The sequence below is a fragment of the Thunnus maccoyii genome, chromosome 20 (assembly GCF_910596095.1).
Source record: "Thunnus maccoyii chromosome 20, fThuMac1.1, whole genome shotgun sequence".
NCBI lineage: Eukaryota > Metazoa > Chordata > Actinopteri > Scombriformes > Scombridae > Thunnus > Thunnus maccoyii.
Window position 1 is genome coordinate 26,227,350 of NC_056552.1, and position 23,816 is coordinate 26,251,165.

The 23,816-nt window shown below is 39.3% G+C and overlaps 2 protein-coding genes across 2 annotated transcripts; one reads left to right on the forward strand and one right to left on the reverse strand.

Moving 5' to 3' along the window:
• Positions 1–4,489: 4,489 nt before the first annotated feature.
• On the forward strand, positions 4,490–9,166 carry adoa (2-aminoethanethiol (cysteamine) dioxygenase a). The gene is made up of 2 exons (XM_042397347.1): positions 4,490–5,086; positions 7,693–9,166. The coding sequence occupies exons 1-2, from the start codon at positions 4,751–4,753 to the stop codon at positions 8,146–8,148; spliced, it is 792 nt and encodes a 263-aa protein (XP_042253281.1). The 5' UTR covers positions 4,490–4,750; the 3' UTR covers positions 8,149–9,166.
• Positions 9,167–17,486: 8,320 nt separating this feature from the next.
• Positions 17,487–20,099, reverse strand: egr2b (early growth response 2b). The gene is made up of 2 exons (XM_042397620.1): positions 19,725–20,099; positions 17,487–19,323 (listed from the first exon to the last, which is right to left on the reverse strand). Exons 1-2 carry the CDS (start codon positions 19,894–19,896, stop codon positions 18,164–18,166), a joined length of 1,332 nt encoding a protein of 443 aa, XP_042253554.1. The 5' UTR covers positions 19,897–20,099; the 3' UTR covers positions 17,487–18,163.
• Between the last annotated feature and the right edge of the window lie 3,717 nt (positions 20,100–23,816).

A 23,816-nucleotide genomic window follows, 5' to 3' on the forward strand; every position in this document is an offset into this window, starting at 1 on the left:
TGCATCAAACATGTGTAAGTGTGTGTATGTGTGTGTTTGTATATTGCTATGCAAATTGTGAAAAGCCAGAGAATCACTTGCTCCATTCAGAGTTCTTTGGCTGCAGCTCTGAGGAAGGCATGATGAAGCTTGCTTGACTTCTCTGCAATGTCAGTCATGCACATTTTAAACAGCAAGGGAATAATGTTGGCATTATGTCCAAGAACCAGCAGCAAATGCAAATAAGATCTCAGACAAACAGGGGTCTTTACAACTTTGTCCTTTGTGAACGCATAATTCAAACAATATTTTCTCATGCAACTTAAACTCAGGATAGTGAGATGTCCTTTTAGTCCCAGCAAAGCCAGGACTCCACACATAGCTCAGGAGAAATTGGGAATGAGTCTGGCAAAATGTCGCTTGCACGTTTCATACCAACAAAAAATTAAATTTTGCGAATAATCTGTTGTAGGGTTCAGTGATAATGTCTGGCTCTTTTCTCCACTCTGCTGTCTTGACACTACAGGTCTATATTTGCAGAGTACCTCTTGTCTCCGATGTGTGAAATTCACATGTGAACGTATATAAATGCCTATATTTACTGACAATTGACATGAAATGAATGTTTAATGATGTTGTTCATTTGTTACTAACCTTGTCTTAACTTACATATAGCAAAACTAGTCTTTCATGTTTGTGTCTGTCAAAGCAGGAGAAGAACGGCTCCAATTCTCCTTCTGCTAACATGCACTATTAAAGAAATGCAAATACAAAATGAAGACAAGACAACAAAGTATACATTTTGTACTTTTTACTTCACTACTTTACAAATAAAGATTTTACATAGAAAACACATGATGAGCTTATAAAATATGATGTATTGTTATAGATAAAACTAATCATCAGAATATAAAATAGTTCAAATTAGCTCCACTTCAACCAACTACAACAATATAATGCTACATACACGTGAATGCATCAGCAATAAAAATGCATTCATATATAATATTGTAACACTCACACCTTTTTACTTTAAGTACATGATGTAGATAATACTGACATACTTTTACTTAAGAAACATTTTCAATGCAGGCCTTGTACTTGTAACTACAACTTGTTACTGCTGTACTTGTTATGAGTATTTTTTTCATTTTCAATGTTGTAAAACAATAAAAGATGAAAAATTTCAAGAAGGGTAAATATTTTACAGGCACTGTATATCTGTATATATAATACATATCACACAGGCATGCATTTTGCATAATGAGTACATTTACTTTTAACACTCTAAGTACATGTTGCAGCTAATGCTTATGTACTTTTACTTAAGTAAAATATTGAATGCAGGCCTTCTGCTTTTAATGGAGTATTTTCAGCTGTATCTCAGCCAGGTAGTTTGCTGCTGTTTAATTGCACATGTGACTACAGTAGTGCCTCTAAGAAATGTTCAGCTAAAATGCCAATCTGTTGAGGGCAGAATGAAGAATTGAAGAAATACCTGACTACCTGTCTGTCTGGCCCTCTGAGATTTCAAATGGAATTAAATTAGTTTACCACATGCCTTATCCAATGAAGATGGGTCTCTAAGCAACACAGTCTCATCTTCTAGAGCAAGATGCTGTGCTTGTGTCAACCAGACAGAAGTGTGTGTGTGTGTGTGTGTGTGTGTGTGTGTGTGTGTGTGTGTGTGTGTGTGTGAACCCATAATGAACTGGCCTCATTATTTGTCAAGAGGATATTGCTTGCTTTGTGTCTCCCTCACTCGTCATGCAGAATGCATCATACATTAATGCAACACATGCACACAAATGCGCTGAGTTACTCAGAAAAATAAAAGGAAATACACACATGTAAAGAGGTACTCAAACATAAACCCACACACTACTGTTCCAGCTGTGTAATTGCACATGTGAGCACACACACACACAAATACACCTACACATTTGTGCACACACACATGCGATCGGTAAAGTACATTTGCTCAGAAGGTGTTTGTGATGCTGGTGAGTCAGCCTCGTGTTTTGTTGTTGGATTAACCATGCTCACTTCCTGCTGCTTCAGAAGGCAGTGACAGGCGGAAGACACAACTATATAGGTTAACACTTTTTTTTTTTTGGTTTCATGAATGATGCTTGATTTCCATCATAGATAATGATTCATCAACATTCAGAAAATCAAACCTACATTACAGAAAAAATTGACTTTGAACTGAAGTACAAACAATCTTTGACTCATTGCTGTCTAGATCCATAAATGGCAGTTGGCCCCTCTTATCAGAGGATACTTCCTCCCTGCTGAACATTATTGAGCCTTAGGACAACATTCATTCATCCTGACAATGCCTTGTGCCCTTAATCACTTGTTGGCATAACCTGTGGCTTGTACTATGGATTGGACAAGAAGTCCTCATACCTAAATGACAAAATAAGTAGTAGTAGTATGACTGTTCCAAAAACAATTTGTATGAGCGTTTTCTGCTGTACAACCTCCATGGTTAAGGTTTGGTTAAGTTTAGGCAATTAAAACTACTTGATAAAGTTTAGGGAAAGATTGTGGTCATAGTTAAGAGAACTCAACGTTGACTTTTGGTAGGAGAGGGGATGCAAATCTCTGGTGTTTGTCCGACATTTTACACGCCATCCACAACCATCCACCTCAACCTCCTTAATGGTGCGTGTAGATTGAACATGACTTCTCACCTTACATTACTCACTCAAATTGGGCAGGTGACCACTTTTACCAGTTTGTAATCCCTCTTTGTTCACGTTGCCCAGGGAGAATTTACTTTCAGTTCTGTCTTGACACCCCTTAAAAGGTTTTGTGGCAGGATGACACATAATCTTCAGTCATTATTCCCATGCCCACACAGGGGACAATAGGTCGTTTTAAGCATTTGAACAAGAACTGATGCTATCAATTTTCTGGTGACAGTCTCAAAACTGTGACACATACAGTAGACTCCAATCCATTCAATATGTTGAGTAGACGACAAGGTTTGATTCAGCTATATCACAGAAAAACAAACAAACCAACAAAAACAAAATAAAACATTTTTTCCTCTACTTTTGATAGAATTAGTCAATACTCCTCTACAGTCTCAAATAATCTACAGACCTCGCTGTGAACACTCACTGAAACTACTCTCTGCAAAAGAAGTCTAATGTATAATTACACATTACAGGTGAAACCAACATTGATGTTGGACAAAATATATCCAAACAATTTAGTGTCACCTACATTCTCGTCCATTCTCCACATACATCTTGTACATTGACGTTTTCAATTCCAGGCTACTTACAAGAATTTTACACATTATTTACACATTAATCATGGATTACACAGACTTCAGTGCTGTGTGTAATGACTGAGACTCCATGTAACAATGTAACAACAGATTTTAACAATAAATTTTAACAATAAAATAAACACCCCCAACTGGTCTGTAGTAGATATTTTGTATTAATTGGTGTGCCTGCCATTAGGTCCTTTAATGAAAACATGTTTTGTGAGTGTACACTGCAAAAAAATAGTTGTGAATTACTATTTTTTACTTTTATAATGTAACTTTGTATGTTTTATTCTACTATTCTATAGAATAATAGAATATTATCTATTTCAAGTTTGAACAAAAATGCCACTTTTACTCTCACTATTGATTAATTTAATAAATTACATATCATATATGGTTTTAGGGCAACAACAGAGTATCCATTTACCCAGCACTTCTGTGCAGTGTCTTGCTATAGCACAGGTTGTCAGATGATAGATGGTGGGCAAAACTCTGGGAAGTGCTCAGCTTTTGATGGTTCTAAAATAGTTTCTCCAAAACTCTGTCTAAAACCATAATGTGTCATTTATAAGCATATTTCCAAAAATGTAGAACTATTCCTTTAACTGAACAAATATTACAATGAATATTGTGTAACAAATGACAGAAAAGGTGCAATAGTTTGTTTTATGCCCTCTGGAACATTTTACAGTGAGCAAATGTCCTTCATAAATTCTCAACATGGATTTTTTAAAATTGTAGTACAGGTTAACAGGTATGCCTTACAGGCCTGTACAGGTGTATTCCTCTTCAGCAGTTAGAGGAGTCGATAAAACAAATAAAAGCTACACTTTTGTGGTTTCAAATCCTGCCTTTATTATTTTATTTAAATATGTAATTGTATGCAGTCTTAAGACAGTGTTAAGAAAACGTGATAGAGGATGTGATGGGGGGCGGGGGAGAGCTGCGGAGTTCAATGGCCTATCTGGCCTTCCCCTCTGCATCCCTCGGTCGTACCCAGGACTTCTAGGAAATGTAGTCTCACCGTCTGCATCACTATCTGACCTGTTATTGAATTTGATATGTCAGCACAAGCCTTAAAGTCGCATAATCACAAGCCCATTTCTGTTATATGATGTGATAAAGAAGTGCTGCACGGGTCACGTTTATTCCAATTAGATCACTTTTATATTTTCTCGTACTCTATGTCCCATGCTGCTTTGCGTTTTGTGCGCAGGCTCCGTGAGCGCGGATGAAGAGGTGAGACTGGAAAATGACTGGAAGGAGGCTCACATCTGGGGGCGAAATTAGACTTTATCACCAAGAAATGCGTTTTGTTTTTATAAAAGTCGCTTTTTTATCATTTTTTTAACGCGGACCGACCGTCTCTGGACGACATTTGGTGACACTAGAGGATCTGCAAGTCATTCTAACACGGTTTTATTTGCGTCGGAAAAGTGCCAGGGACACACCGATAACCCGTTAGTTTTCCCTGCAACCAGAATGCCGCGGGACAACAAAACTCCTCTCATCCAGAAAATAGCAAAGCAAGCCTATATCTCCTTTAAAGGCTTGAAGTCTTCGGCTAACGGGGAGAATTACTTCGTCGCAGACAAACAGAGTGAACTCATCTCCCTGGTGACCGCGGTCAGGGCTGCCGATCTAAAAATTGCTCCCCGGAAAACCAAAGCGAGCTCCGGGGCAGCGGGGCCCCAGAACCCCCCGGTCTCCTACATGCACATCTGCGAGACGGAGGTGTTCAGCATGGGGGTGTTCCTGTTGAGGACCGGTGCCTCCATACCGCTGCACGACCACCCGGGCATGAACGGGATGCTGAAGGTCTTTTACACCTCCTCTCTAATCTGTTATGGCCTTTCTAGCTGTTCTCTCGCTGTTCTGACTTATATCGATCAGTTTGCTTAAGCTATAGCTAGCTAGGAAAATGCATAAGTTATAGCCTCCGGCTACACCTCAGCACACTAATTAAGACGTGTCTTTAAATATGTAATGACCCAATAAATATCTATTTAAAGAAGGTCTTAAAACATTTTCAGGTGGTTCACCCAAGATTAGAAACAAATAATAAAACTTTCTATTTTATGTCATCCTCTGTGAGTTGTACACTTTTGCCAAAACCAGGCCCACATTGCAGAAAAATCACTGCTTTTCAAACTGAGTTGGTAGCATGTGTTTTACTATCTCAAGGAGTGTGGAATGTCCACTGTCACTGTAATCACCACACTACTAACACATATGCACTTTTTGCCAATCAGAGGGCCCAATGGCATGCTGGTCCCCTCTGTGCACACCAAGGATGCTCTGCTCTGAACATAGACGTGGCCATCCGCTAGTTATTAGATAGATATGAGGGCTGCTTTACCAGCTTTAAGTCAAGTCAGGCTTTATTGTCAATCCACAGTGTGCACAGGACATACAGAGGAGTGAAATTTCATTTCTCCAGGGCCACGGTGTAACATACTGTATATAGACAAGAGACAAGTGTGCACAATAAATACAGAATAAAAAATCTACATGTACATAACTGTAAGTACATGAATACAAAAATGTTCAGATGAAGGTGCGTTCCATTATATGCAAAATGCAAGATGCAAACATGTCTTACTTTGTCAAAGTGGGCAATTGCCCAGGGGGCCCAAAAGCCCCAGGTTCACTGTATGTCAGTTGATTTTGGTCAAGTGATTAATTGCAGATTAGTTCAGGAATTTGCACCACTGAAGTACAACATCAACAAAGGCAGGCCTGTGGCCATGTCTTGTAGAGTGACCCTGTGTCAACATGAAGTTTTCAAATCTGCATTTAAGTTATTGCGCTTAAATTGTGTTTATTCCCATTAAAGTTGTGTATAATTACATTACTGTAAAGTAACACAAGTTAAGTATTATTCCTAGGGCTCTAGTCGACCGGTCGATTAGTCGGTCGATATGCTCTCGTCTGACCAAATTCTCATTGGTCGAATAATTGCTCTGTTACTTTCATAAAGAGAAAAGTGATACATCAATAGCCTTCCCAGATTAATCCATTTTTTCCTGCGGCGGGAGGGACAGACTAACAAATTATCTATGAAAATGTTTTCACAACTTTGAACTCACCCAACCTAATGGAGACTGCTGGGTTTAACTGTACTCAACGTTTAGTGAGCGTTTAGTGAGCGTTTACTGAACGTTTACTGAATCAGTGTTTCTCCTAAAATTATAACAAGAACCCCCGCCAGGCCAAAATAATATTTTTAATGCCAAAAATAACGCCAAATATCCATTCATTCTGAAATCAGTAGCGTTTGAGAGCCTCCGTGCAGCGCTGTTCTGATACGTGAGTCAACCTCTGTGCTGTTGCCTGGGAAACTCTTGGTAGCGTAGCTCCGTTAAAGAAAAGGACATTACGTAATATGTGTGCGTAGCGGGCGGGAAACAGCGAGGGATGATGCACTCGATTGTTATTAGTTTTGATATGGACCTTAATAAACAGATCAGAACTGTTCTCATTTAAAAGTTGTTACCATGCAATTTCATAAACTTTGTAGATCAATATAATTGAAAAGGACGTTGGTGTATGGACCTCTCCACCTGTAGTGAGGTGATGTGTGTACCTCATTGTTACTGTAATCCTAGAACAATCAGATCCACACACAGAGCTTTACATATTAAAATTTGAAAAAGAAATAAGAGCAATGGCATTGTATATGCACTCATACAAGCCAGTAACCAGAATTTGGGTATTGGAGTCAGAAATAGGATCAGTGCAGCCCAGCTGTTCACACATCCACACTGTTTCTGACACTGTTCATTGTAATTTGGGCTGCAACTGATTATGCAGTATCCATTCATCTGTTATTTTCTTGATTCATTGATAAATCATTTGGTCTATAAAACATCAAAAAGCATTGAAATTTTTAGTGCAACTCATCTGTGAGAAGCTGGAAGCAGTGAATGTTTGACAGTTTTAAACTATGAATTGATACAAAATAGTGGCAAATCATTGCAGCTCTCATTGCAATCTCTTGTTAGTTAAAAAGCTGTGATACTTGTTACATGTCCTTCATTTTCCCCCAGGGACCCATAATCACTCCCCGTGTCATCTCACTGTGGCACCCCAAAACGGAAAGGGGGCACAGTTTTATGTATTCCCTGAAACAAAACATATGGATCGTCATGGGTCGACAGTTTTATTTGTGATTTGATCGTTTTAAAATGGTCTGTTTTGAACATTCCCATGAAACTTCTGCTGCAGAGCTAAACAGTAGAACAGGCTTGAAGAGTGTAAGTCTAATGATAAAGAGAAGAAGAAGACATGGAGGACTTTATTAACATACTGTAGATAGATAGTTCTTAGATAAGATAGATAAAAGTCAGTTGTTGCTGTTTGCTTCTGCAACAACCTGCTGTATATTCTTCACATGGTTCACAAACGTTCTGTCTCTTGTCCAGGTTCTCTACGGCAAGGTGAGCGTCCGCTGTTTTGACAAGCTGGAGAACGACCTGACTGTCAGCACCGCCCCACCTCGTTTCGAGCCTCCTCTGCCCATGTTCCAGACGGCCTCCCTGCGGCGCTCCGTGCTCCGCTCAGTGGCTGAGTACTCAGAGAACAGCGGGCCATGCCTCCTCACTCCTGTACGGGATAATCTGCACCAGATCGATGCAGTGGAAGGGCCAGCTGCTTTCCTGGATATCCTGGCACCGCCGTACAATCCAGATGATGGCCGGGACTGTCACTATTACAAAGTCCTGCAAACTGTGGCAGAAGGGGAAACAGATGGAAAGGGTAACCAGGAGCAGCAGGGAGAAGAGAATGAAAAAGAAGAGACATGGCTGCTAGAAATCCCGCAGCCAGAGGACTTCTGGTGTGGAGGGGAACCCTACCCAGGCCCTACAGTCTCTTTCTGAATGCAACCTCTGACCACAGGAGCTACACTCCAGTATACGACAGTGTGACATCCATCCATCCACATGTGGAATTTCTGTTTTTGCTTTGGGAGGTATTTATTACCTGGAACTCAAAGGAAGTGAGTGCCTTGCTCAAGGATTCTACTGCAGGGAAAAATGTACAGAAACAGGGTCTTGAGTTGGGGTCATAGCTTTGACCTCACAGACACCCCACACAGCATAAGGACCACTGAACTGCCTTCCACAAACCTTAAATAATCCAATCTGTACTGGGGGAAAGTGTTGACAAGGAATTCACATTCCAAATATGGTGTTTTTTGCTTCGGACCATTATGTTGCCTTGTGCGCACATGAATGTCATCAGCCAAATGTTATGTGAATGACAGGGTGTCATCAGATCTGTGTCGTGTGAGGCCGTGCAAGCCTCTTCACTCTGCTGCAGAGGACTTCCAGATCATGACATGTCTTAATGCCAAAGCCTGTAACTCAAGTCATACCTGCCTTATTTGTGAATATTGAATGTACACTTATTAAGAGTGCCATTTCTATTGTACACACTCCTTTCTTCTTCCAAAGTGCACACACTACATTATACACTTTATTTTTTGTGTTTAACTTATTCCAGATAAAATGGTTCATATACAGGTCTGGACATTATGGGGGAAAAAAAGCTGATGTCATTACAACTAATATAACTCCATCCAGAGTGTTTATGGTGTATGTGATGGATCATATTGAAGGCTGACTGAAATCTTTAAAACCCAGTCCAGACTGTATATGTTCATGGGATACAGCCAACACACTTTCTTCACTTACTTTCTTCACTACCTTTTAAATGTAGCTTGATATATTCCACTCTGTATGTTAGTTTACTGTAGTTTATATCTCCAGCCTGCCTTGGCGTACACTAGACTCCACACAGGTCTCTGTGTCAGTTTCACAATGATTGTTACTCTGATGTTGAATGTACAGTATGTGGAACAATAAATATAGATGGGAATAATCATGGAACATCTAATTTCATGTTGTCTGATAAGTCCTTTATTGTTCTCGATTTAAAAATCAGTTAAGTTCGGTAAACAATCCCTGTAGCATTTGTTGTCAATTTCACCACCATAGAAGCATCTTTTTGATTCTACAAAGTTTATCCAATGCTCATGAAATGAAGCACCTTTTACAGAACTGTTTGACAGCAGATGATCTGAAGGGAACATGCAGGTGTAATTAATGACGTGTGTCCCAGCATGCTCCATACCGTCACAGCAGAAATTCTGATTTATAGCAGGGAACGCAAACGTTGAACTGATAACATTGGATTCCACTCAGGTGTCATACTGGTGAACCGTCATGCACTATGCCTGGGTCATGAGTTTGAATAAGCATGATTCAGACATCATTAATGTTACTAATTAACGTGTGCTTTTCCTCCTTTGGTGTGTCAAAATATCATCAGTGTGTGTTCTGGTTAAAACAGTTTTTACAATACTGTGGAAGTGACATGCAGGGATGGAAGATGTATTCAGATCCTTTACTTAAGTAAAAACATCATTTAAAATCAAAATGAATTACAAGTAAAAGTCCCGCATGAAAAATCCTATTCAAAAGTATACTATGCAGGATTTTCCTAAAAACAACGTATAGACTCATACAAAAGTAATCCCTCTCAATCATCATGTATGACTCACTAGAAGTGTGCAGCAGTGTATGTATCTACAGAGACTCTGCCCTCTGCCTGTATTTTCTTATTTTCTTTTTATTTCGCTGTGTTCCAGACACTTCTGGGCATCAGCCTTTGGTCAGTGGATGTGTAGCCCCAGCCAATAACAGCGTGCAGGGTGTGAGGTCGGGACTTTTAGCGTAGTGACCTGGTTACATCACTGTCTCCGTCTCTCTCCTTCTGCTCCGCTCTGCTCTCTGTCTCTGTGTCATTGATGAATAATGAGCTGCAGGAGAGGCCACAGCGGACAGGATGAAACTCTGCATTCACACAGCATCCATGCAGGGTTGTGCAGAGGTGTGGACCTGTTTGTGCTTCAGAATGTAACCGCTGTGAAACAATCAGAAAATAATGTTTTATTTATCTTTATTTCATCGGCTTTCTTCTCCACTACCACTGCTCCCTCTCTTCATTCACTCTCTAGCTGACTCGACCACCACTGCTTTCTCTCTGTTGAGCCGGGGAGGAGGGGTCAACTTTGAATGTTGTGTTTACAAACAGCAACTGACAAATCCTGCATAGTGTACCTTTAAGTAAAAGTACATAAGTATTAGCAGCAAAATGTAGTTAAAGTACCAAAGTAAAAGTACTTATTAGGCAGAAAACCGCACTGTGACTGATATATTAAATACATTTAACAAAATATATCATTATCATGATGAGTGAATGCATAAGCAGCATTTTATTCTTGTAGTTGCTAGTTTGAACTGCTTTGTAAGGGTTATAAGATAAATCTGAGGGCTAGTAAGATGAGAGAAAAAACATAGTTGAATCAGGTGCTTCTCGGTTTGAGGACAGCAGGCTTCCAGAGAACAAAAGGGACTGGAGCACACTGATCAATTGTGCAAACAGATAGAAATAGAAAAAACATAGTTCTGCTTCATAAATTTGGAAAATTTTCTGAACTTTTTACCTCAGAATATTGGAGGTTTATGTCTTTATTTGAAGCCATGTGAGGGGAAATATCTCTGGCGGAACTGCAAACAACTTATAGATATCTGAAACATGATAAGGAGACACAACTACACACACTTTTTTCTTAAGTGGCCACAAGCCAAACACTTTGGGAACCACTGGCTTAATCCTTAATAATGTAGTATAATTTATAAACTTATCATTATGTTATTTTATGTAAAATTTTAATCTGACAGTAACAGTAACTAAAGCTGTGAACTAAATGTAGTGGAATACAAAATAGTGCAGTATTTCCCTCTGAAATGTGGTGGAGTGGAAGTATAAAGTAGCATAAAATGGAAATACTCAAAGTACAAGTACCTTAAAATTTTACTTCTCTGTATGGCTTTCCCTAATCATGATGTTGATGATGATGTTTAGATTCTTATTTTTTTTGATTTTCCTTTAAGCCCTTAGAAAAAAAAAAGCTTTACCCATGAGCTCTGTTGGTCAAGACAAACCTAACAGAAATAGTCTTCCCAGGTTCAGCCAATGTAACTGATCACCATTTTCTTTGAACAGAACCTCAGAGACTCCAAAAGAAGACAAGAGTGTCTGCAAAAGCCTGAACTGGTTTTGTCAGTGATGGACTGTTAGTGTTGCACAGAGATCTGGAATATAAGTAATTCTATTACTCTAACATGATGTCAGAGAACTGACCAAAACTATGAAAATAAGACTCAAGTTGTAAAAACAGGATGTGTCCATGCTGCAAGTCAGTCCTGATTATATTTTGCTTGTCAACTAATCACATGAAAAGACCAACAATGAATTGATCTAATAACAAGTATTGTGTGTGTATTAAAGCCTGATATATTTTATTCCTTCATGCTGTAGAGCTCTATTGTTGTCCAAAAACTATTAAAAACACATCAGTGAGCCACACTGTTGCACTGGGCAACATGTTCCTTCATTACCGTGAACACACACACACAATCCTGCTGCCAGAAATACTCACTAGAGCACCAAATGTGGATCATCCACCAATGGAAATATTCCTCAACAAATGCACTGTTTCCTCCTGTTTGAGTAAAATTAGTTAAAACTACACTGACCAGCTGTTAAAGAAATTACTGAGCCTTTAAAAAAATTAAAATAGATATTCGTAGTTTGACAAAAAGATCTTTCAGCTGCAGCTCTTGGTCTTCTTCATCAGATGGAGATAGCTTCATTGTCACTCTCCCCTCCCATATATGACCATCTGTTTTCTCATGACCAAGATTCCATACTTAAATAATGTGATGGCAACAAAGCAAACTGCATGTGCTGAGGAAGGCTAAAAGTTGCGGAGGAAAAAGCTAGTAAGTAGACCTTGAGTTACGAATTCCAAGGTGCACTATAGATCTGTGACCTGTTTTTAAAGGTTTATGTTTTCAGTGGCAACCAATGGGCTTGGAGTTGACAGCCACAGACAGGGTAAAGAAGTCAGAGAGTATTGAGAGAGGGACTAACACGTTATTGGTTTGGGTCTTGTTCTTTTATTTGAGATTAAGGAGGACATATCATGCACATTGTTGGGTCTGTATTTTTAATCTGGGCCTCTACTGGAATATCTTTGCATGATTTACAGTTGAAAAGCCTTTATCTTATACTGGCCCTTTATGCAGCCCTTCAGTTCAGCCTCTGTCTGAAACAGGCCGTTTTAGTTCCTGTCTCTTTAAGGCCCCCCTCGCAATGAGCTCACTCTGTTATGATTGGCCAGCTGCCCCTCGACAGACTTCTGGCAGCTCGAGACGCTATGTCAAGAAATTATAGTAGCAGGATTTCACTTCTTTTTCTCGTTCTTTACTCAAAATGTCAACTTCTCAAATCTATCCGTACATTTTTGAGCCAAAATCCAATCTGAAATATGAGAGTGAACAATGCAAACAACACATGGAAAAACTTAAACAACAGCATTCCCAAATGATCTGATGTCATCACGAGGAGGAAGTAGAGGTCACTTTGCAAATGAAGAGTTCACAGCAGGCTGAAGCCCTGGCTTTTGACTTGAAGGCAGCATTTTTACACTCATTCACATTAAGTTTCGGAACTTTGATCATGTTTAACATGCAACATCATGACAGTATAAAAATAACAGAAAATCACAAAAAACATGATATGTCCCCTTTATGGCAAATACTGATAGTTTGGAGGTTAATGTAAAACAGGTGAATATAGCATCTTTAACAACAGAAGGTACTGTCTTGAAAAGCTGTAGTGGTTCACACTATCCAAATGTCAAAACGTCACTGAGCTTGACAAAGGACTCCAGATAGCTTTCAGTATATGTATGTATAGTAGAAAAATGTGACTGCTTTCGACAAATCATCATAATGAATAATGCAGTTGGGATCAGTCTCTGCATTAGTGTCTTAATACTGTCACTTGAGAAGATAGAGAGTAAAATGACTGCAGAGTGAGAGAGGATTCACCTCCCAGCAGGACAATGACCCTCAAACATAGTCCAACTCAGACAGAGACGGCTTCGAAAAAACGAAGACGGGAAAAAGGTCAACGTCCGGACAGACCAAGCCTTCTCCCACACTTCAGCACAATAGAGGATTTGTGGTGGGACCGTTAGTGTGTGGTTATGCTCTAACTTGATTTAGGGAAATCTGTTTAAAGGTTAATATTTAACAAATATTTATATGTGTAAGTGCTTCTTTGGAAATCATCTCTTGAACCTCCCTGGTTTGTCCCACAGCAGCTGTGTGTCCTTGAAGGGACAACATATTTGTTCAGTTTTCATTTTCTTCATGTTAAATATCATATTAATGCAGTGATAATATTAATGTGTGCATGTTCACACATACACGTGTTTGAGAGGCTTACACTGACTGGCCTGTCACTTGGCTGCAAACACTGTGCTGACTGTGACCTGTCAGCCAGCTCACTGACTGTGGCTCCCATTAAATGCAATTATCCTCAATTTCCAGTGTAAAGTCTATCAGGCCAGTCTATCAGTATGGGGAATACTTGTGGTGCAGCTTGAACAAGAAAAGCCATTTGTTGGCAACCACTAGTAGAGATGTCAGATATGTGTAACGTTTTTTCCTCACTGTATAATCCCCCCTGCTCTGACTGTAAGAATCACTACAGACATGGTCTTATTGTAAGCGTGTTATTTCCTGATCAGGTAGGTACAACAGCAAAATGAACATTCAATAAGATAGTAAGACAAGTGCACACTGCCATTCATGATCCATAAAACAACTCAGCCTATAGGACAGTCAGTGAGGAGATCAGGGGGTGAAGAACAGTGGTGTTCTTTGTTCAGCCCGTGACTGTCTACAGTATTGGTCATTTGTTCTTGTGGTCAAGTTGGCGTCAGAAGAATAAAGATGTTACAGATTACCACCAGGCTTCAACACCACTTCTGGAAAGCTGAAATATGTCACTTTTGGAAATGTGCTTGTTTGCCGTCTCCCGGAGAATTATATGAGAGGATCAATATCATTTTCATCTCTAGTGCGAGCAGTACAGAGACAGGTTAGGGATGTGTTTAGGCTACTTCCGTGAAAAGTTAAAAACTATACCTCTTCCAACAACTCCACAGCTAAACAATATCCTTTTTATGCAATTGATCCAATAAAAAATATTGAAAATGTAATGCTTTGATCACAGACCTTCATCAGGCATTAAATTCACAATATGAAACCACATCTTTACACACGAGCCAAAGGCTGCAACAATCAAACAAAAAAAGACAATTACACTATCCTTAATCAATAAAAAACAAACTTAAAATTCAATTGTATTTTACAGTAAAGCTGTTGTGATATTTTTAAAATTATTTTTAATTATTGATGGTTGTTCGGTTGTTCCTGTGGCTTTAGTATAAAGATGTTTTCAAATTGTGAGTTCAATGCCTTAGAAAGGTAATGTCAAACATAATTTTTTTTTAAAAAAAAGCTACTTCTTGGTATTAATTCATTATTCTTCCAACACCTCTGTCCAGTGTGTCCGTGTCACCTACACTCTGTGAGCATACGTAAGGGCAGCGCTTTAGCGTCCCATCAGGTTTTAAGAGTCAGAGACTGGATTCAGCAAAATCCAGCAAACTTTAGATAGTGAACTGCAGTGTTTCAAATAAGTGTGTTGTAAAAATATGTGATACGGTACATATTATTGGCTGGATTTTACATTTGCCATTGTCACTTCAACTAGTGTCAAATTATAGCAACTTAAAACCCAATAAAAATGTCTTTCAACCATAAGATACTATACAGACATTATATAGATTGTAGCTTGTTACTGCTTTCTTTCTGTTCTTCCTGGAATATTTGAAGTTTTGGGATTAATGGCTCACTGAATAACCACATCTATTACCCCTTCACAATATCCCAATAACTTGAGAAAAAAAACAGTTTTGGTGTGATGTTAACCAACCTCACCACAGTTTATTTTACCTGGACTCATGATTCTTCTCTGAACAGTGTTCCACATGCGTCTGATACATCTGCTTGACCTTAATATCAAAGTGAGACCATAAATTAAGGGTTAAGGTACCTCATGGAATTATGGCAAAGCTATAACCACTATAACCTTCCTATGGTGAGTAGTAGTGTTATTATTTATCCACATTTAACCAGTGTTAGTCCATTATGACAGCTCAACACAATGACAGTGTGTGAAAGGCAAATAAACTGACCCCCTACATGATTGTTCATCTGAAACACAGCTGGAGTTTCAATGGAAACTGAGTTAAGTTTATATTCAAACTAAAGCTCTGATAACACATAGTGAATGCTTCTATAATATAACACATCTAAACCTACAGGCCTTTACTTTGACACAGATTCCTTGTCAATACTTTAAGACAGAGATGTGTCAGAAAAGAGAGCACAGCAAACTGACAGTTCTTGGGTGGTCCATACCCAGAGACCCCTCTGTTTTGTCCACATAAAGTAAAGTTATTTACTTAGTTACTACATACTCTTTCACATGGTACTGTGCTGTAATGAACCTTTTTTAGATTTTGTTTAGTTTAGTCTATTTTATTTCGAACATGTAAAACAAAAAAAACATAAAAACAAAACAAGAATAACAATTAAATGAAATAAACAATAAATCTATAAATAAATTCTCATAAACAACACAAATTAAATATTACATGTTTGAAAAGGAGTAGGAAGAAGTATACGCTTATTTATTTCTATCTCAACTATTCATCCATTAACTCATATATGCAATTTATAAACGACTACGCAGTACAAGTGAACAGTATAGAGTGTGCAACGCTGTGTGATCCAGAAAGTGCCTTGTTTTTCCTGGTATTGCAACGTTCCTTGCCAGCTTTGCATGCACATATCTTACACATATCTTTATGTCAAACCGCCATTTTAATTTTCTCATTTCTGTTGTGATCACCTCCAAAAGCTGCTGTAAATTCTCCCCAGAACAAAGAATATTTGTGTCATTTGCAAATAATACAAATTTCAATATTTTTGATATTCTACATATGTCATTTATGTTCAAAATGAACAATTTTGGGCCTAATACTGACCCCTGAGGTACTCCACAAGTAATATCCATACATGTTGATTTATGCTCACCTGTATTTACAAATTGTTGCCTGATTCTTAAATACCTTCTCAACCAATTCATCACGACCCCTCTGATACCATACCTTTCCAGTTCATCAAGTAATATATTGTGAACTGTGGTATTGAAGGCTTTTTTTTTTTTTTTTAGATCTATAAAGGATTTATAATTATAATTCTTCTGTAACAACCACATCCTGGTGTTTATTAATAAACATGTAGATTCTACATGTAGAGGAAAAGGAAACAGGTGACCACAAAATGCCCCCTCCTGAGAGGTGTTTAGGTGTGAGTCACAAAAGATACAGACCATGGCCATATGAAAACACACACACACACAAATATTATTTTGCGAACAAAATGTGTTTTTTTAAGCACCTTGTAAAAGTTAATAACAATGAACAGCTTATTTCTGTTGAGTTTCAAGTTAAAAGAAATAGAATTTACACTGTTGGTGAACAACATGGTTAGAATAAGTGTCTGTATACCTAAATGAAATCAAATTTGAGGCACACACAATATCACAGCTGATGCTGAGGATGCTGGAGTTGTGTCCTCTGTATATTTTCTGTGAATTTGTAGGTTTTTAGAATTAGTTTACATTCTACAACTTGAACATAATGAGTCTTTTTAAATGCCGATTCCAGTATGTTTAGACTTATTATGTTATACTTTTAGGTCAACAAAAAACATCTGGACTCTTTTGATTCAGGTCAAAAGTTTTTTGTTTTTGTTTTAACATATTTTGCTTAAAGAATAGATACTGCGACAAAATAGACTTCTATTTCTTCTATCTATATTCTATTTTGCAAACAAACCATTTGTATACAGAGTTCATAACCTGTATACAACCTGATGTGCAACCTAAATAAAGTGAGTGGGTGAAAACTCTGAGTCAGACACGCCATGCATGACGCAACGTGGGATTTACCCGATAAAATTTCCAACATCAACAGCTTTACAAGTCTTTTTTATAAATGCAGATAAAAGAAGTGTATTCACTTTCAAACCCAGCGACATTTGAGTTCCATGAATGCATCATGGGTTGATACTGCTTGTCTGTGTTGTGCTTTAGTTATGAGTAACAAACCAAACTCATACAGGATGTATTTATCATCCTTATACATTTAATAAGTCTCAAAACACACATCACAATAAAAATGTCAGGTCGGTATGAGTTCAACATATTTACACTCCATTGTTTTACACGTGAACCACAGTTGCTTAACACTTGGAGTTACACGAGACGAAATGTGTACAAAAATAGAATGTCTTCCAACTTTACATATTAAAGGACAAATATACATTGCATTAGAAGCGTCCTTGAATCAGTCAGTGTACAAAAATACACACAGCAAGGCACTAAAGGGGAAATATAGTAATCAACAAATATGTTAGAATGAACACTTTGTCAATTCAATAACTTAAGTACAGTTTTCTTTTTAAAACGTTATTGCAGTTATTTCACATTGGAATGCGCAGCATGGTGCGCGCATAACTATTCCCCTTTATATTACAACCGTCCTCGTATATTCTAATGAATGAATGGCTATATATACGTGTATGTTCAGTAGACTGTGCAGGAAAAGTGCATTCGTGTCAGTCTTTCTGTCAGTTCTGGAGCAGGAATGGGTCTATGTGCGCAATTGCGCACAAACTGCACAGCTGCGCTCACCGTGCAAGCTCTTGTTTATCCCAATCCTGGTATTTAGGCTACTATATTTAGTTCACAACAGTTTCAGAATTGTTATTTGATAGTTCTTTTCTTTTTAGGGGTTAGTGTGAGTCACGCAGCCATGGTGACAACAAAGTTTTCCAACTATGAACAAATCCCGTTGGTTGCGCTGATACCGCCTGACTGCCGCTCCAGCCCGGAGCTGCTGGATGAGGACGAGGACGAAGAGGAGAGAGTAGAGGACTTCCTCTCCTTCTGCCTGAGATGGATTTTAGTGTGTCTCTTCCTTTCGTCGCTCCTGGCGAACTTGCGGCCGCAGAAGTCGCAGGCAAACGGCTTCTCTCCCGTGTGCGTGCGGATGTGCGTGGTGAGGTGGTCGCTGCGGCTGAAGTTGCGCATACAGATCCGGCACTGGAACGGCTTGTGTCCAGTGTGGATGCGGATGTGTCTGGTCAGTTCGTCGGAGCGGGAGAACCGCCGGTCGCAGCCCTCTGCCGGACAAGGGTATGGTCGCTCGTGGATGGGCGTCTTGCTGGGTCTGTTCGGGTACTTTCTGGGCCGCAGGATCGGCCTCAGAGGCAGGTTCTGTGGGCTGTAGGCAGAGGGGAGCCTCGGCGGCCCTCCCTCGGAGCTGCCACCCGGACCCCCAAGTGTAAAGTTCCTGATAGTGTTCAGTGGGGTCAGGGGTGGGGGGACGCGGAATGTATCGAGTGGACACGGACCGAAAGGTTTCCGGTCTTGGATACCTGCCGTGTGCATGTCTCGCTGGCAAGCCGGCTGGAAGAAGCCCGGGTAATCAGGGATGATGGGGAAAAGCGCGTCTGAGCTGCCGGGCTGCTTGGGCGAAGAGTAGGAGGGTGGCGGGTAAGAGGCGATGGGGCAGGTAGAGGTGGACAGAAACGCCGAGGGGTCCTGGTACACATCCCCGCAGCCAGAAGAGGAGTAGGGAGGCGGGGGGGAATACAGGTGGTGATGGTGGTCTATCTCTGCCTGGCTCTGATGCGCCATGGTGCAACTCAAATTTCCGCTGGAAAAGTGATTGGGAGATCCTGAGGAAGCCGGGGAGGAGGACGCTGAGGAGGAGGGAGGAGGAGGAGGCGGCGGCTGGGCCACGTTGAAGATGCCCGAGACAATATTGATCACTCCCTCGGGGTTCCAGTTACCTGGATACTGAGAGTCGATGGAGAACTTTCCCATGTAGGTGAAGGTCTGGTTACGGTGGGGGGCAGGCTGAGAGAAGCCGCTGGGGTAGGAGAGGTCCAGAGACCGCTTCTCCACGCTCATGTCTGCGCTCATCAAGCCATCTGCGGATGAAAAAAAACACAGATCATTAGTGAGAGAACACAACAAAGATTAATTAACTCGTTCACACTAGACAGAAAAGTGTGTGAGAGAAAGTAAGCGCGTCTCTGAACTATTACGCACAGACTGCCATTCAAAGAAAAGTCAGAGAATTTGATGCTGCTCTCATAACGTTGTGACATTGTATGTTACACATATGGAATGACTAACTAACTTTTTTACCATAACAGGCTGAGGAAAAACAATTATTTTTATTATTCTCTGAAGCAGCTTTTAAAAGGATTTGGAGATAACCTCAAAATGAGTGAAATAAACATAGAAACGTAAAGTAAAACAGGAGACAGACAACTTGTTTCTTCAATATGCACTCAAAAAGTATCAAACCATCGGTCTTTCATCTTACCTGCTGTCACATTAAGCGGGTCATAATGCGTTCCTAAATCGGTGTTGGGGAAGATAGCCACAGAGGTCGGCAAGCTGGTGGCGATGTCATCCACTGAGTACACACTCTCGGCTACGGGATGCACGAACCCCCCGAGATTCACCGGTACTTTCTCCAGAGTTTTAGCTGTCATTGTGGGTAAAACACTGCTGCGTCTGCTCGGTCTCCTTTCTGTCTCTTTCTGTTCTTTCCCTCCAAAGCTTTAGATAAATAACTGTGTGTAACCCAGACAAGCGTGGGTCACCACTGCATGTCTCTGTCTGTCACTGCGTGTGAGAGGATGAGCTCCGTGTTTCTGGTGCGCTTCATGCGCTCTAGTGACAAAGTTAACACAGTCTCAAGTAATCACTTATTGAGAGCAGCGGCCCTGGCACGAGGATGTATATGGGGAACCTTTTGAATATGGCCGCTACGTCATTAACCAAATATGGTAGTAGGAGGGGCGAGGAGAGCGGAGAGGTTGGCTCCGTGACGCTTCAGGGAATCACTCAGTGGAGAACCCGCTGCTGCAGAAGAGCCAAAACGGACTTTTTCCACTCGCTTCGAAACAGAGATAAACGGCCTTAAATCAACATAAAAACAAAACATACCACAGTGAGCATCCGCGACCCTCATTTCTTAACAATTCTATAAAATATTATTCTTTTTTTACATTTACCCTCGTATATCTTCTATCTAATCGCGCTCTGATATCAAAAGAGGAATTCCGGTTGAGTTTCTTAACCCATAAAAGGTTGAATCCGGTGTGCAGGGGAACACCCCCAGGCTCCTTATTTGGTTTCGAATCCGGAATATGATCATCGGAAAGTGACGAGTTTTACCGAGCTGAGAGAGAGAGAACTGCTCTGGCATAACCACAATCAAATGAGACGGACAGGGGAGCGGAATTTATTCCTTTGAGTGCGATAGGCCTCATGGGCTCGGAAACTTTTGTCAGTCTGATTTGACTATGCTCTAGGAAAGAATATATTTGGTTTACTGAGGAGTTAAATATAGTCATTTAGAGATATTTATAGAGCTTAGCAAAAGGAAACCAATATTTATAGAGGCGTTGGTGGTGGGCCATGTGAAATAAACACAAAGACTAAATGAACATTTATCTTAAAAGATGACTGTGGTGGTCGATAATGATGATGACTGAACTAAGAGAGGAAATGTTTGATTAATTTCAGATTTTTTACTTTTGATTTATTGTACATCACCATTATATTATTCATATTTATTTATCATCATCATCATGATCATGATCATCATCATCATCATCATCATTATCACTTTATTTAGCTATTTGAAAGTTCTGGAGACGCATTGAGGGAGAACCCTTGATTTCATTGTTGCCGAGATACAGACAAACAAGAAAACAACAAACAACAAAAGAATACATGGCTATATCGATTAAAAACAAGATAAATTAACAATGCTAAAAAGTAAAAGAGTAGGATTTGACAATGAGGCTAATAAATAGATAAACAAACAAACAAACAAACAAACAAATAAATAAGAATAAGAACAATTAAAAAAATTAAAAGCAATTATGAGGTCATAACATCTAAAAAAAACACTGGTGATTCTCTCTGAATGTGTAGTGTTTCAAAACTCTGCTATTGTTTATGTTTTCCTCATAAATACTGTTATTTTATTTAACAGAGTTGGTTGCAGTTATTTGTTTATTAGTCAACAGAAAATTGTGTGCCCTCCTGTGGACTCCTCAGGAAGTGTGTGTGTCTCTCTCTCGCTCACTCACTCACTCTCTCTCTCTCTCTCTCTCTCTCTCTCTCACGCGCACACACACACACACACACACACACACACACACACACACACACACACACACACATACACATACAGGTCATACTGCTTTGTTTGAGCTTGTAAAGTCCCTTCGTGGGTGGAGAAAGTTGACAGACAGAAAACAGAAAATATTGGGCACCTTGGGTGGAATATAGTTTCCATCTTGTGTATATGTGTGTTTGTGTGTGTTGCATAGCCACATTATCACTATCATGTTGTAACTCAAATATTGTTTTATCACTGATGTTAGGGTGTCAGACTTTTGACAAGGTCAAATGTTCACTGCTAATGTCAGAAAGGGAAGGATACCCTGCAGCTTACCTGAACATGGACACTGCTACTATTGTCAGTTCAGATCGTTTTGGCAGATTATTTATTTCACACAGTTGTTTTCCTGACATCAGAGGGTTGGTTGCTGGAAAGAACCTTAGAAGATTGTAATCTGTGGTCCAGATCATATTGCTAAAGCTAGTTGACATTCCAGCAGGGCTCTCTATCTGATCACACAAGCACTACAGCTTGTGTGTAAGAAGAATTTATTTTTTATTTTTTTAGATTTATTTGGATTCCATGTCCAATAGATCATCACAAACCTCTTTGAATGTCAAAATTCTATGTCTATTCTTGACCTTTTGAACATTAATCTGACAACATAATCTTATCTCAAGGTCCACTTACTAGTTTTTTTTTTCCAGAGCTTTCAACCTTTTCAGCAAATATGTTTAAAATATTTCAATCTTTCAGTCTTGCTTTGTTCATTTTTTTTTTTTTTTAGGAATGTGGCATTACAACGATTTCTGCATATAAAGTTATATCATATTCCATCATATAACTTCTGAATCCATACAGGATTTCAAACAGTCTCAAATACACAATAGCACATATCTAAATCCCCCCATAGATACAAACCTGAGTTAAAGGCCCTAAGAATGGTTGGTTACTTCTCTGAATCTCAGTGAAAAAGGACAAACAAAACCAAACTTGGGTCATCTGACATTTTCAAGACTGTGACCTGCTTTATTGTTTTGTTCATATATTGTATTACGTCTATTTTATTCTTTCTGTGATACATTCTGTATCATTCTGTTTTATTCTGTTTGCCTCATGGAAGCCTTTTTCAGGTTTAAAAGTGCTATAATCACCAATACTGTTTCACTTTAACATTGCTAGCACTGCTTCTAATATTTCTACTGCTACTAACTAGTGATACAAATAATGATAAAAATGATGAAACTGAAAGAGGGGCAATGATAAGTCATCAATTCAAGCCCATGTCTTCACAAATAAGATAAGGTGTGACTACTGAAACATTTAACTGTGATTTTAAATAGCTTCAGAGTGTCACGTTCACACACACATCCCTCACATTAATCAACACACTAGTCAATAAACACAGTCAATAATAGCTGTATTCATTTAACACATGCCTGCACGGTGTGTGTGTGTGTGTGTGTGTGTGTGTGTGTGTGTGTGTGTGTGTAGGTGAAAAGAGAGAGAGCGAGAACTCACACTTGAATTGTCCTTTTTACAGTATAGTGCTGTGTGTGAAAAGTGTGTGAAATAGTTGGGGACATATTGTGTAAGCACAAACATACCAGTGCTTGTTGACACTTGTCAGGAAGGATATGGTCTTGCAAATGATTGTCCGAAAGATTTTAAAAAATGACGTCAGAGCTGGAGTCTGCTGTGTATTAAATATGCTTTCAACGAGTAAGGGATGTCCCACTGTGGTGCACAGACCTTACTAGATATTTCTAATGTGTTTCAGTGCCACCGTCATTTGCTCAATAAGACTGTTTACTGTCATATTATATTAAAGTCTATTAGTATGGCATTTCCATATCACATTGTTTTTTTCCAGAATGGTAAGATACTTAAGTTGAATATTGCAAATGATGAGAGGTCGAATTATTTTTATTTTTGTTATCATGTGAGAATTGAGCACAAGTGTATGGACACCCAAACCTATCACCGGACTGAACAGTGATATTAGACCATTCTGAAAAACTCCAGATTACATTCAATAGCGATGTCTTTCAAATTTCTTATTAGAGCATCTGCACATGGCAACTACATTATGATTAAGGTTAGAGAAGGATCTTGGTTATGGCAAATAGACTATGGTTGTAGATGAATTTCACAACTGGAAAGAAACTATAGTCACTTATGTAATAGAAATGTGCAATAATTTAGGAAAATTATGTTCCCTATGTTCAGAGAAAACTGAGAAAAAGGCTGTAGACTTCACCCTAAAGGAGAAAC

Excerpts from the sequence above, each read along its gene's own strand:
- adoa (XM_042397347.1), top strand. The coding sequence starts at position 4,751 with ATGCCGCGGGACAACAAAACTCCTCTCATCCAGAAAATAGCAAAGCAA. Across the intron at positions 5,087-7,692 it reads GCATGAACGGGATGCTGAAG|GTTCTCTACGGCAAGGTGAG; the intron begins GTCTTTTACACC and ends TCTCTTGTCCAG.
- egr2b (XM_042397620.1), bottom strand. The coding sequence starts at position 19,896 with ATGACAGCTAAAACTCTGGAGAAAGTACCGGTGAATCTCGGGGGGTTC. Across the intron at positions 19,324-19,724 it reads CCCGCTTAATGTGACAGCAG|ATGGCTTGATGAGCGCAGAC; the intron begins GTAAGATGAAAG and ends TTTCATCCGCAG.